The 19027-nt window shown below is 52.0% G+C and overlaps 1 protein-coding gene across 3 annotated transcripts in view; it reads left to right on the forward strand.

Moving 5' to 3' along the window:
* EPHB2 (EPH receptor B2) overlaps positions 1-18356 on the forward strand; it is a 186096-nt gene extending 167740 nt beyond the window's left edge. The window contains exons 7-16 of one of the 3 annotated variants that reach the window (XM_079918653.1): positions 601-763; positions 3108-3216; positions 4116-4183; positions 11428-11550; positions 12141-12388; positions 13354-13569; positions 14327-14476; positions 15532-15725; positions 17203-17358; positions 17911-18356. In XM_079918653.1, the coding sequence (XP_079774779.1) occupies positions 601-763; positions 3108-3216; positions 4116-4183; positions 11428-11550; positions 12141-12388; positions 13354-13569; positions 14327-14476; positions 15532-15725; positions 17203-17358; positions 17911-18019 (1536 nt within the window). In that variant the 3' untranslated portion in view covers positions 18020-18356. The remainder of the gene's footprint in view (positions 1-600; positions 764-3107; positions 3217-4115; positions 4184-11427; positions 11551-12140; positions 12389-13353; positions 13570-14326; positions 14477-15531; positions 15726-17202; positions 17359-17910) is intronic. The other 2 variants (XM_079918654.1, XM_079918655.1) reach the window with 2 other exon arrangements.
* Positions 18357-19027: the final 671 nt, after the last annotated feature.

Consider the following 19027-nt stretch of genomic DNA (forward strand, 5'->3'; position numbering starts at 1 on the left):
TAAGAACCCACAGTCTAGTCTTCAGGGTCTGCATACAGTGGCCACTCAGCATATGTGTATTAGTCAGCTGTTATTGAGATGATGCTGCAGAACAAACAATTCCAACAATCCAGTGGCTTACAACAAGTGGCTATTTTTCTTGCTCATAGGTTTTTGTCTGTGGGTCAACTGAGGTGGTGCTGTTTCAGCCTAGGAGTTAGGTCAAGGTCTTCTTCACAAGTTTCTCCTTCTGGAACCAGCTGTTACCCAGGTTAAGCCTCACCATGGCAGATGGCAGAAGCATAAGAGACCAGGTCAAATCAACAAGCACATGTAAAGCCTCTACTTGCATTACGTCCTTTAGAATATTCCAACAGCCAAACCAAGTCACATGAACAAATTCAGCATCCGTGAGGCAAAGAAATATGCTCTGCCTTCTTTTGTGGGAAGTGTTGCAAATCATACGCAAAAGCTTTGGGTATGTGATTCTGTTACAGGAAAGGAGTGAAGAATTTGGAACCACAGATGTTTGTCCAGTAGCCAGACCCGCCCCAAGTGGCAGGAGTGGATGGTGGACTCTGGGCTACAACCTCACTAACTGTTTTCTCTGTTCCTCGGCAGGAGCTGAGTGAGTACAACGCCACAGCCATAAAAAGCCCCACCAACACGGTCACTGTGCAGGGCCTCAAAGCCGGCGCCATCTATGTCTTCCAGGTGCGGGCACGCACCGTGGCGGGCTACGGGCGCTACAGTGGCAAGATGTACTTCCAGACCATGACGGAAGGTAAGCAGGGTGCAGAGGGCAGGAGGAGGGTGTTGACTCTACAAACAGAACAAGGACCACCTCCTACAAAGTGCCTTTGTGCAAATTAGAAAAGGCACCCCCTCTTCTAGATGTCAATTCTCCCTCCCTCCCGGGTGAGAACCTTTGTGCACTGTACAAACCGCACAGCCACATATAGAGGACTGTTTCTGTGGCCCGGAAAAGATATGAGCTCCTCCGTTACCATCATGTCCTTTCCCAGGACCGTTGGGAGCTCAGCCCCAATTTGCAAAGCCACTCTGAACAAGCCAGTTCCATTCCCTGGGCCAGTTTCTTCTCATCGATGAAATGAAAGTATCATATTCCATCTGAGAGAGCAAACATTTTATCCATACATTGCTCCAGTGACTTGCGGTTGGTTTGAGAAGATTTCTGAAGCCACATCTGAGCTCAGCAGGAAGAAGTGCAGGGATGGATTAGTAATGTCTTCCCTGGGCAAGAGAATGGAAGGTTGTAGCCCGTGTGCTTTGTGTCTCCAAGTTTGGGACCACATGGTCTCTAAGCACCCTTCCTGCTTTAATAATCTTTGAGAAGCAGCACAGTTATAGAATGCAGACTCTAATGCCTGACAGTGCTAATTCAGCTCTAGCTGTGTGTCCTGAGTAACTCACCTTACCACTCGGAGCCTCAATTTTCTGATCTATAAATGGGGATGATAACAACTAACTCATTATCATCATCATCATCAAACTAGGCTCAGGATGGGGGATAAAGGTACAGGCCGTAGCACAGGGTTGGCACTACATCTCACGTACTTAGTGCTCACCAGATAGTACTTAAGGTCATAGTTGTCATTGCTGTGGGTCTGGGGGCCCTTTCCCCAACCAGCCAAACTCCAGAGCAGAATACTTATGACCAGACTTCAGTATCCCTTCTTAGCATCTGCTTCAACCACTGGGCATGGGCCTCAGCCTTTGCCTGGTTGAACATTTCAGAGGCTCCTGGACCCCTGAATTCTTATCACAAAGTCTTATCACAAAAGTCCTCCCTTATAGCTCCACCATCTCTTCTAGTATTCACCTCCTCTGGAAAATCCCCCTTCCTCATGGCCAGCGTTTTTCACCTCTCTAGGTCCTCTTGCATGTTGGATGAGGGTCACTGACCTGGGGATTGGGGAACTGTCTCAAGATCTTTCTTTATTAATTCAACAAATATGTGTTGGTTCTAAGGACCCACAAATGACCTAGTCCCTGACTTCAATAAGTTCCTGTCCGGTCATGGAGGCAATGAGAAGTAGTAATAATAAAATTTTAAACAATGAAGATGTTGATGACATTGAGAATGCACCGAATGGTTTCCAAGAGCCAGGGCCAATGCTGGGCACATTTTACACATTATCTCACTTAAGCCCATGGCCTTGGATCAAACAGACCTGGGTTCAGATGCTGGCACTGGCCACTTTCTAACTGTGTGACCTTAAGCAAATCACAATTTTGCTAAGCCTTAGTTTCCTGATCTGTTAAATGGGATAATTATAGGCAGTACATCATAGGACTATTCTGAGAATTACACAAGATGCATAACATACTTAACCATGACAGACACTTAAAACACTTGAAAACAATAGTAATTAATATTTACTGAGTGCTCACTTTGTGCTACAAGTTATGCTAAGTCCTTTACACAAAAATCCCACGAAATGGGAATTATTATTCTTCTCACTTTACGTATGAGGAAACTGAGCCATAGAGAGGTAAGTCACTTTACCAGAGATCACACAGATAGTAAGTGGCACCATTGGGACTCAAACCCAAGGAGTTCAGCTTCAGAGTCTGTGCCTTTTTTTTTTTTTTTTTTTTTTTTTTTGCGATACGCCGGCCTCTCACTGTTGTGGCCTCTCCCGTTGCGGAGCACAGGCTCCGGACGCGCAGGCTCAGCAGCCATGGCTCACGGGAGCAGCCGCTCTGCAGCATGTGGGATCTTCCCGGACCGGGGCACGAACCCGTGTCCCCTGTATTGGCAGGCGGACTCTCAACCACTGCGCCACCAGGGAAGCCCGAGTCTGTGCTTTTAACTGCCTCTGTATATGTGTCAGATAATTATTATTATTGATTTTCATATCAAATTGAGATGCAGGCATTATTATGCCCATTTTATAGATGAGAAATTGAGAGTTGGAGCAGTTCACGGACTTGTCCAAGGTTACTTGTGAGGGAGTGACGGCCAGTTCTCCACCCGAGCATGACAGATGCTCTGTCAGGAGCGGAACAGACCTGGGATCCAAGGAGACCCAGTGTGGTGGGGATGCAGGGGGTCATGACCCCCAGAGCCAGGCTGAGAACACTGTGCTGTGCTTCCTCCCCAGCCGAGTACCAGACAAGCATCCAGGAGAAGCTGCCCCTCATCATCGGCTCCTCGGCAGCTGGCCTGGTCTTCCTCATCGCTGTGGTTGTGATCGCCATCGTGTGTAACAGGTGGGTGGTGTCCCCCGGCCTGGTCCAGGCCTGGCTGTCCAAGAGGGCTGTCCGCCCATTCTGCCATTCCTGAACAGTGTCTGTGAACAGAGGGGACAGGAGGGGCTCGGGTGGCCTGGAGACACACAAGTGGCCTCCCACTGCCTAAATGGCCATGGTTGGCAGTCCATCCCTTTGAGTCAAGCATTGCCCTGGACAAGTCCACTATTCGAGGAGGTGGCACATTGAAACACTAATACTCCAGCATGAAGGGACATCTCAGAACAGTGGGTGGGAAAGACTGCAGGATGCCCGGAGCCAGGGATGGTGGAGAGGGAGTACCAATCACCCTACTTTCTGCTCTAGTAGAGGCCCCTTCATGAATAGGGCCATAAGCAGACTGAGGAACTCGGGTAAGCCCCCCTGGCTAAGGTGGCTGGAAGGAAGGGGAGAGGACACAGACAGGAAGAGGTGCAGGAAAGGGCATCCCAAGTGGCTGGCACAGCACAGGCAAAGGCAGGCGATGGGACTGGTTCCTGGACTTCTGCTGGGCTTAATGCAAAGATTCTCCCTTCTTCCTTAGAGCTCCCCACTTAAGAACAGACTAGGTCATAAGGTCAGATGGACAGAAGCCCCTGAGTTTCTGGGGCCAGGGGCCATGGCCAGAGATGACTTTGCTTTTTGAAAGGGGCTCAGCTGGTGAGGGGACAGGGGAAATCGTGAGCCTGGACTTGAAGTAGGAGAGGTGGCAAGAGCTGAGTGGGACCAGGGTGGGTGAAGCTGCTCGGCCAGGGGCCAGCAGGGCGTCCTCTGGCAAGGGGGTGGTTTCAAGGGCCTGCCCACCCTCTCCCTATCACCTACTGTGGCTCCCAGCTCCCCGGGTGCCTCCAGGTGGCTCCAGCCCTTTGCTCTTGTTCCAGAAGACGGGGGTTTGAGCGCGCTGACTCGGAGTACACGGACAAGCTGCAGCACTACACCAGTGGCCACAGTATGTATACCCAGCGGGGCCAGCACCTGGGCCCTCACTGCCAGTGCCCAGCAACCTGTCCAGCCTTCTATCACTGCCTCCACCCTTGCTGCGGTCAGACCGATGCCCAGCGGTTCCCCGAACGAACGTGCACATGCCACTCCCTCTGCCTGAAGCACTCCCCCTTCTCTTTACCTGGGTCCCTCCCTCTCCCTCATCAGATACAGACCCCTCTGAGAAGCCTTCCCTGACCCCACCCTGGATTTAGGGCCCTCGTCTGTGCTTACACCGTGCCCCCCTACCTGGCTGCGCGGTGACGGCCGCTTCCTTTCTCCCCGCCATTACGCTGGGGGCACGTGGGGACCTGAAATTGTCTGACACTCACCACTGCTTCCCCAGCGCCAGCGGGCGGCCCCGCACACAGCAGGCACTGGGCACAGCCTTGCAGAATAAACACAGGAGTTGAGTGAGATGGTGAGAAGCCCAGGCTCTGGCCTGGGAGGGGAGAGAAGGGAGGCAGGAGGCGCCCTGCTGTGCCTGCTCAGTGCCTCCATTTCCTGCTCCCTCCCACCCCACCTTCAGCCAGGTCTGGGGGCACGTGAGCCACACACTCCCAGAGCAGATGCCCCTCCTGGGGAGCGGATCAGAGAGAAGAGCAGAGCAGAGATTCCTCTCCGTCTGACCCTGGCAGAACCAACAACCTGTGCAGGGAGGGGACATGTGGGTCCTCGCTTCGGTTCACTCAGCAAACAGGAATTCCAAATGGGCTCAGTGGGGTACCACAGGGCTCCTCAGTTGGCCACCAAGTAAGGGGGGTCATCAGCACATCGCTTCATTTGTCACATATTTGTTGTGGCCCATGATGTATGTCAGGCCCTGCTCTAGGTGCTGGGGACACACTAGTAAACAAACCAAATATCCCTGCCCTGGTGGAACTTATATCCTAGTGGGAGGCACAGGGGATTTTTTAAAACACATGCAATAAACGAGTAAAGCGTATGGTATATCAGAAGATGAAAAGTGCCCTGGGAAAAAAAGCAAAGTAGAACAGGGTGATTGGGAGCTGCAGGGGTCAGCGCTTCATTTTTAAATAGGGGAGAAGGGGTGGGCCTCATCGAGAGGGCTTCCTCTGAACAAAGGTGCAGAGGAGCTGGGGGAGCGAACTGTGTAGAACCTGAGGGAAGAGCATCCCAGGCAGAGGGAATGGCCAGTGCAAAGGCCCTGAGGCTGGAACGTGTCTGGCAGGTTCAGAAACAGCCAGGAAGCTAGTGTGACTGGAGCAGAGTGAGGGGGCAGGAGCAGGAGGTATGAGGGGCCATGACATGTAGATTCTTATCAACCGTTGAAGGACCTTGGTTTTCATTCTGAGTGAAATGAGAAGCCTCTGGAAGGGTCTGAGCAAAAGACTGATGTGCTCTGAGTTACAGTTTTCACAGGATTTCTCTGGCTGCCATGTGGAGAAAGGACTGAAGGGGCTGGGCTGTGCCAGGCAAGGACAGAACAGGGGCCGTGAGGTGGCTGCTGGGATAATCCAGGGAAGATATGATGGTGGCTGGACCAGGGTGGCAACGGGGGAGGTGGTGGGAAGGGGTTGGATTCTGACACACTTTGAGAGTAGAGCCGCCAGATTTGCTGCAGGATTGGATACAGGGTACGCAAGAAAGAGCAAAGCCAAGGAGTTCTAGATACTAAGCCTCTGGGTAAGACTTAACTTGAAGTAAAAGTTCCTGGGCTTAAAAGTCATTTTAGACATAACATGTAAAAATAATTAAACCATTAACATTTCCAGAAGACAATTTAGGTAACTATTTAACTGATAGGTGGATGGAGAAGCACCTTCTAAGCACAAAAGCAATGGAAGGACCATAAGACAAAGGTGGACAAATTTAACTACACAGAAATAAAAAGCCACCTGTATGTTAAAGATAAAATTCAAGGGCTTCCCTGGTGGCGCAGTGGTTGGGAGTCCGCCTGCCGTTGCAGGGGACACGGGTTCGTGCCCCGGTACGGGAAGATTCCACATGCCGCGGAGCGGCTGGGCCCGTGAGCCGTGGCCGCTGAGGCTGCGCGTCCGGAGCCTGTGCTCCGCACGGGAGAGGCCACAACAGTGAGAGGCCCGCATACCGCAAAAAATAATAATAATAATAAAATAAAATAAAATTCATAAATTCCATCACCCCATCCTACTCCCCAAGTAATAAAATCATGATCGTAGATGTAGCTTAAACGTATTGTGTTCTTTGTGCCAAGAACTCTTTTAATGCTTAACGTGTGTGTATTCATTTAATCCTGATAATTTCCCACTTTGAGTATGAGGAAACCAGGACACAGAGAGGTCCCACAGCTGTGCAAGGCGAAAACCAGGGTACAAACCCAGGGTGTCTGGCCCCAGACCACACACACTTAGCCACGCTGTGCTACCTACACCCTTCTGAGCTAGAATAAGACAGGCTCACATGCTCCGTCACCTGGAACCATTTGGGAGCATCACTATTTAGAGGGTGAGTCAGTAACAAGGAAACAGGTGACAGCAGGGATTTGTTTTCAAAATAGACCCCAGAATAGAACGTGTTGTTCACAGATCAACACATTCTCAAGCTCAAGCTCCTACGCCCTGCATCTGAGCAGGATTTTGTTTTTTGTTTTTTTTCTCAAAGCCCTGCCAGCCCTGTGATCGCATATCCACCAGCCACCCTCTGTGGCTGGGGCAGAGGAGGAAGCTGAGGCCCGGGTATGTGTGTGATGGCTCCAAGTCACCCTCACGGGCTCATGTTTTCCATCGTTCAGCAGGTGCTGAATGAGTACCGAGGGCTATGGTGCCTGGATGTGGAGCCAGGGGGACTCACCTGGTTTCTCAGCCATACGCTGCTACTGGCCAGCTAGGTGACCTTGGGGAAGCCATCAAACCTCTCTGAGCCTTGGCATCTTTATATGCGAAGCAGTAGGAATGATACTTTCACAGAGTTATGAGGATTAAATGGATATTAAAGCGCTTTGTAATAATAATATTTAACAATAGCCAACTCTTCATGATAACAGTTAACAATTATTCAGTGCTTTCTATTTGCCAAATACTGTACAAAGCCCTTTAAAAAGATTCTCATTTAATCTTTGCAGCCCCCTTACAAGGTAGGGGATTTGTTTATTTATTATCTCCATTTTGTAGATGAAAGAAGTGAGGCACAGAGAGGTTAAGTAACTTGCCAAAGTTCACACAGCCAGGTCAATACAGTGGTTGATCTTGAATTCAAACCCATAAAGCAGCTTATTTGTGGCCATTATTACTGGCAGATCCAGAATTCAAATCCAGGTCTCTGGATGCCTGGATCCTCCTTCCCTCATCCTGAATTTCCCATGTGGGTTCAGGATGGCAGTTGGTGACCCTGACAGTCGTAAATCATCCAAGAGTCCAATATTTTCTGAAGACTCTTGCCTGCAGGGGTCCTCATTCAACTTCAGTTCAACAGATGCCCCTCCCGGGAGCCAGGCCTTGTGCAAGGCTCTGGCCACAAGGAGCTCACATTCTATCCCAAGACACAGGCTGGGGAAGCACCCAGAATAAACTGGTAGCCTGGCAGTTGTAAGTGTAGATTTTGCAGCCTGGATTCAAACAACACTTCTGTCATTTATTAGCTGTGTCCGTGTCCCCTTGGACAGGTCATTTAACATTTCTTATACCACAGTTTCTTCATCAAAAATGGGAAGGATAATATTATGTTGGACCAAATGAAATTGCCATTTCTGCAGGTCAGAAGCAGTCAAATATTGACAGTTCCATAGAGCTCAGCTTAATAATACTATTTACCTGGGAAGATTGTTAGGGAGGATTAATTGGGTCGATGCCTATAAAGTACCTAGAAAAGGGTCTCGTGTGTGGTAAATCCGTGCTAAACTGTGAGCCAATAGTGTTATTAATTTTGGTGAGGCGAAACCAAAGGGTCACCAAAGCAGGGATGGCTGTGCTCAGAGCCGTGCATTCAAAAGCGTTTATTAAGCACCTACTTTATACCACCTTCGCATATACTCCAGAGGAAACATTCTAGAGCAAGAGCTCACAACTTGGGGTTCACAGACTCCTAGAGCTTCCAGGGCATGTGAACATTCCAGAATTATATGCTGACTGTGGGCATGTGCACATACACGTGAATACTTTGCCAACAAGCAGATTCATAGCTTTCATCAGGCACTCATGACCCCAAACAGGTGGAGAGAGAAAACCAGCATTACCAATGAGTAATGCTGTTATTCTTCCAGCACCCTCTATGTGCCAGGCCCTGGGATTTAGCGAGAATGAGATAGACGTGGCTGCTGTCCCTCTGGGGGAGGGAGAGTAAAGCAAGCACTCTCACAGGCAGGAGAGTGTTCCAGAAAGCGGTGGCAGGAGGCGGTGGGCCTGTGAATCTGGGAGCCCTGATACAAGGTAGAAAAGCCACACAGACATCCGGGGGAGTGGGTGTGGAGACAGGGCAGCAGGAGCCTGAGGAGAAGGCGTTGGCCTCCACTGAAGGGATCCAGGCAGGCTTCACAAGGGAGGTGGCATTTGATCTGGACACAAAGGAGGAAGAGGGTGTTCCAGGTTGAGAGAACCACATGAACAAAAGCATGGAGGCAAGCAATTATGACGTGTGTCTGGGACCTCTGGGTAAATAATTCCTTGTGCTGGCATATAGAGGAACAAGGGAGCTGTAAGTGGAGCCCCTCACGGAGCACTTGGAATGCCAGGTGAAGGCATGTACCTCTGTCCTGTAAGGGATAGAGAACCTTCCTGACTAGCACTCCTGACCAAGGCTTGGGACGGCATCTGATTGGTTGGCAGCGCCCAACTGGCTTTGAGCTCCTGCCGTGCTTCTCCTTAGCTCCCTGAGCTGACCCATTCCTGTCCTTCCTCCCCAGCTGGCCCGGCAGGAAGGGCTTCTCCCAGTTCTATTGGGAGGGAGACTGAAAGTCAGTCGCCAAGAACTACAGGCCAGACACCGAGTCTGGGCAAAAAAGAGAGCATCTCCGGGGAGCTGATGCACCCTCTCTGAGGAGGGCTGACTTGGGGAAGGAGTCACAGCTGAGTACTCCAGGAGGAGGACGCATGGACCAGATCTGGGTGGATTTCCTCCAGAGGCAGTGAGCATGGTGATTAAGAGCCCCAGCCCTCAGCTCAATTCTGACAGACCTGGGTTCAAATCCTGGCTGTGCCATTTGCTAGCTGTGTGGCCTCGGGCAGATTACTTGGCCTCTCTGAGCTGCAGTTTTCTCACACGTGAAATGAGAATAATGATCCCTTCCTCCAAGAGTTGATGAGTGGAGAAGATGAGATTATGCATGTAAAGAGCCTGGCACAGTGTCAGGCACAGACAAACAGCTAAGAAAGTGGAAGCTGGTATTATTCTTCTTCTATCTCTATCATCTGGATTCTGTCGTCTGACACTCAGTGTCTGTTATGTGCAGAGCATTATGCAGTATGCCAGGGAGAAAGGAATGAGAAAAAAACATGTACCCATCCCCCTCTTCCCAGGCTCCCACAGCCTAAGATGGTGGTTCTTAACTTCTTTAGGGTCTCAGACTCCTCTGAGTCTGCTAAAAGTTTTGGATCCTATGGCCGGAGAAACACAAATATGCATATGTGTGTATATAAAATTATAAGACAGAAAAATCCAGAAAAAAAGTCTATACTCAGGGATAGATTTTCGGAGAACTTTTACTTTCAACAATATATATTTACGTAAATTTTAAACTATTTATAAGGAGCATGAATTACTTTTCTAATTCAAAGAGACAATAATAATAATTGCATTCCATTTCAGCAGCTCCACCAAACCCATCCTGGGACTGCCAAGTGGTTCACAGACCCAAATTAAGAAAACCCTGACCTAAAGGGCTAGACAGACACCCACACAAATAATCCAAAATGAGAATAATGTATTAGAGCAGCGGTTGGCAAGCTTTTCTGTAAAGGGTCAGACAGTAAATATTTTAGGCTCTGCAGGCCTTATGGTCTCTGTTGTAACGGCTCAACTCAGCCACTGTAGCGTGAAAGCAGCCACAGGCAAAGGAATGTGTGTGGCTGTGTTCCAATAAAACTTTATTTACGATACTTTATTACAAAATGGGCAGTGGGCCATTTTGCCAACCCCTGTGTTAGAGGTTCCAGCTCTTGGAATACTGGAATGTCTGAATTAGAGGCTGAGAGTGGTCAACTAACATGTCCAAGATCACGCAACTGAGCAGGGCTGTGGCCTCACTCACCAACCAGCCAAGCCTTGCTACGGCCCAGGGACTTCACCTCCCAACTCCCAGAGCTGCTGCCTCCAAAGTCACAACTCCTGAAGCCATGGGAGAATGTGGGCAGGGAGCTGGGGAACCAGAGGGAGGCCCAGGCTGGGTGAGGGCCAGATGGTCTGGGAAGTGGAAGACTAGTTATCTGGGAGGGGGAATGAGGGATAGATCATCTTTCCCTTCCTTCAAAGCATTTTGCTGACTCAGTGCTGGGGTCACAACTGGGTCTTTAACATCCAAGTTACAGTCTTCCCTTCTGCATCAAAAAGTAAAAATCCACATCAGATCAGGAATCAACTTCATATGCCCCATGGCCAGCCTCACACTGATCACCAGGGAATTTGAGATCCAGAAAGGTTTAAGACTTGGCTAGCGGGGAGACCTCGGAAGTGGGCCCAGGAGCCATGGGTACTCAGACCCTTGTGAGGCAGCCGTTCCAGTGCCTGGGAGGGCTAAGGCAGCCAGGAAGTCTCCTGAGGGGAGAGGAGGCTTGAATGAGGCCTTGAAAGGCAGGGAGATCTCCTTAGCAGAAGCCCAAGAACATGGTCTGTTGCCTGCTCTTTCTATATTTTTGTTCCAGTTCTCTCTCTTCCTTCTTGACTTCCTCTTCCTTTACTTTGCACCCCCTGATTGTCTATCACAAGAGTGATAAGCCTATCTATCCTTCCATGCCCACACTCATAACAGACATTGTTAATCAATCTTGACAGTCTTTTAGCTGCTCCAGGAAGCCATTATTAATCAATTAGAGTTGGAACAAAAACTAGAACCTATTTGCTATCCCTGCTGACCTCTCTGTTCCCCTCACCCTTCTACTCAGCTCAGTGCCCATCTGCTCACTGAGACCCAGAGAGGTCAAGTGAAATGCAGGGGCTTGCCCCATTCATACAGGGGCCACATGGGAGTGTACTTCCCTCCACCGAGGGACTGGCTCTCACTTTTCTATCTGTCCACATCTTGTGTCTGCGCACATGACTGAGCCTGGTCTTCTGTCCCAGTGACCCCAGGCATGAAGATCTACATCGACCCTTTCACCTATGAGGACCCCAATGAGGCAGTGCGGGAGTTTGCCAAGGAAATTGACATCTCCTGTGTCAAAATTGAGCAGGTGATCGGAGCAGGTAGGTGACTGGTACCCTCTCAGGTACCATGGCCTCAGTCACGGGTCAGGGGACCACCCCAGTGTGTACTCCAGGGATAGAGGGCAGGATGTGGGGCAGGAGCCTCAGAGGACCCTCCAAGGCCTGAAGGCTCAGAATACCCAAGGTGGAAGGGCCCTCAAAGTTCGCCCAGTAAAACTACTTCATCACCAGATGAGGAAACAGGACTGGGAAGGAACTTGCACATCACATCAGAGATTGAGCTAAGTCTGGAACCCAGGTCTCTGGACTTAGTCTAGTGCTTTGTCCTTCCCACCATTCATCCCAGGTCCCTCGCTCCATCTCCCCAGGTTCCCCTACATCCTTACCCCACACCCAGCCAAATATCACAGGACGGCCATGAAAGGTTTCCTCTTACTCCCAAAGGTGGCTGAGACTCTTCTGGGCCCTTGCATTCTATAAAGGGGTTCTGTGTCTGGGAGGATGAGCTGACCACTGAGGAGGAAAAGCTCCTGCAGGTCCCAGGAGCAGAGGTTACAGGGAACAGGGAGGGAGGTGGTACTTCCAACCTGGTACGTGACATCCTGCCTCTTTTGGTGTGTCTGTCCCAGGGGAGTTTGGTGAGGTATGCAGCGGCCACCTGAAGCTTCCAGGCAAGAGAGAGATCTTTGTAGCCATCAAGACGCTCAAGTCGGGCTATACTGAGAAGCAGCGCCGGGACTTCCTGAGCGAGGCCTCCATCATGGGCCAGTTCGACCACCCCAATGTCATCCACCTGGAGGGTGTTGTCACCAAGAGCACACCTGTGATGATCATCACTGAGTTTATGGAGAATGGCTCCCTGGACTCCTTCCTCCGGGTAAGGGAAGCCAAGAATGGTGGGGCAGGAAAAGGAGTAGTAGACATAGCTTTATACTGTCAGAGCCTGAAAGGGTCTTGGCAAGATCTAGGGCAAGAATGGCTTGCTTGCTGCCACCTTCCATTCCTTTACCCATGCCAGGCATTGCTAATAAATCTCAGACTCTGTCCCACTAAACCCAGAAGCAATCTCAGAGTCCATCTCAATCCAGGAATTCCTCAATCCGGGAAACCACAGCGAGTTGATCAGAGTTGGCATACAACCTGAAATCTGTTCCCTCCAAGCTCTTAGCCAGCCTTCTCACTATGCACAAGAGAAAACTGAGGCTCTAAGAGAAGTAGAGTTTGCCCAGTGTCACCCAGAGGGTCGAGATGAGAGCCAGGACTGGAGCAAGGTTTCTTGACCCTGAGTCCAGAGTTTTTACCAGATTTGGATTTTCCCAAAGCTGTACAGGGAGAGAGTTCAGAGCACAAGGCCAACAGAGGAAAGTTTCTAGGCCCCCCAAGAGATCACAGTCAACCAACTAGACAAAGAGCACTGACTAGGAATCAGAAGTATGCCATCAGACTAGGTGCTATTTAATAAATATTTATTAAGCACCTAATACGTGCTAGGCACCTTCCATGCACCTTCTTGTTGAACTCTTGACAGCCCTAGAAGGTGGGTGTTAGTTATCCCCATTTATCACGCAGATGAGGAAACTGAGACTCAGAGAGGTTAGGTCACATGTCCAAGGTTGCACAGCCAGCAAGGGGCAGAGCCAGAGTCAAACCAGCTCCAGAGTCCATGTTCTCTCCACCACCCTGAAACTGGCCTCTCTGAGGTCTCTGAGCATCTGAGTCCTTCCCACCGAGAGCCCAGGCCAGAGCAGCAGGGTCCTGCTCCGGTTTCCCATTCTGAGAATGCTCCAGAGATCTGACTCATGCCCTTCCATTTACTCTGTGTTTCCTCCATTTCTCCCGAAGCAAAATGATGGGCAGTTCACAGTCATCCAGCTGGTGGGCATGCTGCGGGGCATCGCGGCCGGCATGAAGTACCTGGCAGACATGAACTACGTCCACCGCGACCTGGCTGCCCGCAACATCCTCGTCAACAGCAACCTGGTCTGCAAGGTGTCTGACTTTGGGCTCTCACGCTTTCTGGAGGACGATACCTCAGACCCCACCTACACCAGCGCCCTGGTAAGATGGAGGCAGGGAACAGTGGAGTCACAGGGCCAGGGAGGAGGACGAATATCCGTCTCTCCCCGCAACACTTGCTCATGCCAAGCGCTGTGCTGGGGCCTGGAGATGTAGAGACATAAACCATGTTTTCTGCCCTCTTGGAGCTCACAGACTGGTGGACACAGATATGCAGAGCACCAGAGAGTGACGGGGCTGTGAGTTAGACACCAGCCTTGGGAGGCAGAGGAAGGCTTGCCAAGAAGGAGTGATAGCTGAGCTGAAAGCCAGGTGCCAGTAAAAGTTTGTCAGATGCCGTATTCTCGTGGGGAGCTGTGACTGAAACACAGGCTGTTGGGGAAATTGGTGGGCACCCATGCCGGAGAAGTCGGCAGGGCCAGATCGCGGAGACTCTTGACTGCCCCAGCTCAGGACTCTCTCCCGAAATCTGTTGGGCTTGTTGCAGAGTTTTAAACAGAAAGGAATAAGACACAATCCCTAGCCTCAGAGGTGGTTCGGATGGGACTTAGGGAAAGATTTGCAGAGGGACCTCAAGGACGAGAAGGAGGTTACCAGATGGCAGAGTGGGAAAAGGCACTTCATGCGGAGGGGAAGGCACGTGCAAACGCCTGGAGGCCCAGAGCAGCGAGGTGGGTCTGGGGAACAGTAAGATACTTCGTGTGGTTGTGCAGCACAGGGCACAGGCTGGGGAGCTTTGCGAGCAGAGGGCATGAGGGTAAGCCTCCCACCCGTTAACCCTCCTCATTCTGCTCCCCAGGGTGGGAAGATCCCCATCCGCTGGACGGCCCCAGAAGCCATCCAGTACCGGAAGTTCACCTCGGCCAGTGACGTCTGGAGCTATGGTATCGTCATGTGGGAGGTGATGTCCTATGGGGAGCGACCCTACTGGGACATGACCAACCAGGACGTAAGTCTCCAAGGGGATGGGCAGAGCCTCTCTGGCCAGCCAGACAGGAGGGGAAGATCCAGAACTTCTGGCCTTTTGCGTGTCTCTCAGGGGGGTGGGAACAAGGTCTCTGAGATCCCAGCCCGATGTTGGTTGATTCAAACGTCTGCACGGGACCCTGGACTCTCCACGGGACTCAGGAGTAGGAAAGGCCTACCCATCCACAAACCAGCAAATCTTCAGAATGCTGTCACCTGTGGCCAGCCCTGAATGAGACCATATCTGCCCCTCAGGTGTTTACCACCCGTATGGGAGACAAGACAGTTATTCTGGGAACCAGATGTAGTTATCAGGTGCTACGTATGATCAGGTACTAAAGTGGAGGAGGCAGGTGTCCAGCCCTGTAGGTGTTGGAGCAAGGCCAGTATGGGCAAGATGAGCCAGGAAGTCTTCACAGACAGGTGGGACTCACACAGTAGTGGGACTTGGAGACGCGAGGGCTTCCAGTGGAAGGAACAGCCTGTGCAAAGGCCCAAAAGTGGGATGATGAGGGGTCATGTCGGGGAGCATGGAGAGGAAAGTTGATCCGAAAGGTCTATGAGGTTCAATGATGGGGTGTTTGAAAATCGATCCGAGGAGCTCTGATCTGCAGCAACGCCAGAACAGGGAATGCTTGAGCAGGGAAGGTACCCACAGTCAAGCTGGGGAAGGTGAATTTGGCCCTGGGGGCAGGAGAGTTTGGAGAGGTGCTTGGGCTCTTTTCCCTGACAGAAGAGCCAGGTGGGGTTGCCCACAGGAGGGTCAGCCCGGTGGACCCTGAGGCAGAGGGTATCTCAGGGTGCTGGGTGGGTGAGTGAGGGGAGCAGAACACCCAGCTGCCAGGCCAGACCGAGGCCACAGATGCTGGGAACCCAGGTGAGGCACATACTGGGGCTGCCTCCAGGAAGTGGAGGTAGTTGCCATGGCAACCAAGCAAGTCTGTCGTGCCACGTACTGGGGGCAAGACGGGCCAGGCCAGAGGGCAGATGCTCTGACCTCACCCAGCCAGCCCCACCCGGCCCCTGTGTTGTCCCCAGGTAATCAATGCCATAGAGCAGGACTATCGGCTGCCACCGCCCATGGACTGCCCAAGCGCGCTGCACCAGCTCATGCTGGACTGCTGGCAGAAGGACCGCAACCACCGGCCCAAGTTCGGCCAGATCGTCAACACGCTGGACAAGATGATCCGCAACCCTAACAGCCTCAAAGCCATGGCGCCCCTCTCTTCCGGGTACCGCCCCACCTGTCCCGCCCCTTTTCCCAGTTCCGCCCTGGCCCCACCCCCTCTGGTAAAGCTGAATTGGGATGGGGAAGGACAGCGCTAGTGTCTGTTGGAAAGATGACTACCTTGGGGTGCAGAGTGCAGGACACAGACTATCCTGAGAAGGAGAAGGAAGCCCAGTCTGGTAGAGGAAGCATCTTTTAAAGCATGGTCGGAGAGGACAGCTTTTAAGAGAAATCGTCAGAATCTCGGTGAATAGATTTACTCCTCACTCAGTTTCCTCCTCCACACTTAAACCTGGACCCTCTGACTCGCATTTGCAACCTCCTCGACATGGCCAGGCTCACACACACATGCATGTACACATACAAATATAGTCCCGTACGTGTACGTGAACGTACAGCTGGGCACAAACGCTCATGCTTGTGCTCACACACAGTCTCACACACATGGAGACACCCATTCTCACACAGGGAGGCTCTCACACCTACACACATCCACAGGTCCCTGAGCACACACGTTCAGAAGTACATACTCACCACACAAACACATGCACGCACGCCCCACACTCGGGTTGCCATCCTTATATCAGAGAGACTGGCTCAGGAGGTGCGCTAGCTCCAGTGATCCCGGAGCTTCCCTTCTCCCACTGGTCCCAGGGTGCCCTCCATCAGGTCTGCAGCCACAACTGCCTTGCCCGGGCAGCTTCAACAGGCCAGCCCTGGCCCTGCACACTCTTACACTTCAGGACTCTTGATCACACAAGGTTTCTGAGGGGCATCCGGCTAGATATCCTCGGGGTCCAGGGCTGGCTGTGGCCAGAGACTCTCTGGGCCCAAGTCCTTCACCTGCCGAGTTCTTAGGGCCAAGAGATTTTCGTGTTTGCCTCTGCCCATCCCTCCTCACCATGACCCTGCATCAGCCATTCCTGATTCTTCGGATAAAAATCACTCTGAGCTTTTAGCCTGAGGGTCACTTCACACCTCGCCTGCCAGGAAGTCATTCCCACTAGCCCCGCCAGCTCTGTCTGGACTTTGGAGAGGCAGTCCACAAGATCAGCTTCCGGTAGCACAACCATGGTAGAGAAGGACAGAATGGCATCAGGGGAGGAAACAGCAAATAATCAGCACAGTTAGTCCAGCTGAAATCCCTCCTCCTCAAAAGGAGAAGCATCTCCCGCCTCTCCACTGTGGTCCAGCCTCTCCACTGTGGTCCAGCCTCTCCGCAGTCCCTGTAGAGGCTTCCCTAGACTTTCCAGGTAACCCCAGCTTTGAGTCCTGCACACACTCACTCTCGCCTACTCACACATATATGTGTGCACATTTACGTGAGTTCAAACTCCTGCTCTCACACAGAAATGCTCACATACATACACACTCACCTGCGTTCACACACGTGGATGCACATAGCCTGCAAGTGTAGTGCTTACCTTCACCCCCAGGTCAGCATGTGCCCTGACCGTCCCCATTGCCCACCCCACCCCCAGAATCAACCTGCCGCTGCTGGACCGCACGATCCCCGACTACACCAGCTTTAACACAGTGGACGAGTGGCTGGAGGCCATCAAGATGGGGCAGTACAAGGAGAGCTTCGCCAATGCCGGTTTCACCTCCTTCGATGTCGTGTCGCAGATGATGATGGAGTAAGTGCCCAGCCGCTTCCACCCACTGCCATTAGCCCCGCTCCCCACCCATCCTGCCACACGGCGGGGGCTCTGGAAAGTGAGGAATAGACCGTGTCCCAGCAGGGATATGGGGGACCAAGGGGCAAGACGGCCAACACGGACTCACATTCATATCAACACCCAGGTCTCCTGCCACCCACTGTCTGTGACCTTGGGCAAATCACAGAACCCTTCTTAGCCCCAGTTTTCTCTTCTGTTAACTGGGGAGTGGTAGGAAGATGAAAGGAGATATAAAGTGAATGACTGGGTACTTAGTAAATGCAGGTTCCCTTCTCCTCCCCCGAACCAGAGGAGACACGTGCACCTAGGCACCCTGATTCCTAATCACGGGCTCCTCCCATCTCAACATTCACTCACTCCAGCTCCAGACGCCAACCCATTCCCCCAGGTCCTTCACCCCCTCCCTTGCCCCTCTCCAGCAGAAAACCCCTGGAAAAGCCCAGGCAGCTCTACCTGGAAAGAGTCCCTCCACCCCCGCATTTCCCTGACACATGTGCTTCTCTCCCCAAGGGACATTCTCCGGGTTGGGGTCACCTTGGCTGGTCACCAGAAAAAAATCCTGAACAGTATCCAGGTGATGCGGGCACAGATGAACCAGATCCAGTCTGTGGAGGTTTGACGTTCACCTGCCTCAGCTCACCTCTTCCTCCAGGCCCCGCCCCCTCCGCCCCACATGCTGGCCCCCGGTTCTTCGTCCACCGCAGGGTCAGCCACCTGCCAGGAGGCCACGGGCAACAGGAAGAACCAAGCAGCGCTCCAGCCATGAGACGTCACCAAGAACAACACGTGCAACTTCAGATGATGGAAAAAAGGGAATGGGGACAAAAGAAAATAGATCCCGGGAGGGGGCGGGAAACACGAGGAATAGTTTTGAAAGAGGATTCTCATAAGGAAAGCGATCATTGTTCTTGGAGGAGAAAAAGGGCTTGGGAGATTCACGCAGTTTGTCCAATCGGAGATCAAAAGCAGTTTCTCTCCAACTCCCTCTGGGAAGGTGACCTGGCCGGAGCCAAGAAACACTTTCAGGAACACACATGTGAAGGGGAGAGACAGGGGCCACACTTCTCTCCCGTCCCCGGGGCTGCTCTTCCAGGCCTCACTCAACAGCCATGCGCCAGGCGGATGAGCAGGCGATGGGCAACCAACCCCGGAGCCGCTCTTGGAAAATCCAGTCCCGCTGCCTCTGGGCAAACAGAAGAATTTTTCTGTCTCTGGAGAATATTCTAGAAACTCCAATGAAAGAGACTTGTTTCTCCTGTCAGCTCCCGGGGCTGAAAAGGGACTTTTGTCCTCCTGGGTCAGGGAGAACGGGGGGACGCCAGAAAGGTCAGCCTTCCTGAGGTTGACCATCCCCCTCCCCTCGGTCTGCAGCTCACGTCCACGTCATGCGCACGGCTCGGCGGCCATGGCCCAGCTGGGCACCCGCTCCTGCCGGTCCACACCTGGAGGACTGATGCTGCAATGACTGCCATCAGCTACGACTGCCACTGAGAAGGATTGCTCCTACATCTGGGTTTGTTTACAGCAATTTGTGGACTCGGGGGTATTTTGGTCAGGGGTGGATTTGGTTTGGGGGGTTGGGGTTTGTTGGTTGGTTTTTTTTTTATGACAATGAAGTGACACTTTG

Source organism: Stenella coeruleoalba (genome assembly GCF_951394435.1).
Source record: "Stenella coeruleoalba genome assembly, chromosome: 1".
Classification (NCBI taxonomy): domain Eukaryota; kingdom Metazoa; phylum Chordata; class Mammalia; order Artiodactyla; family Delphinidae; genus Stenella; species Stenella coeruleoalba.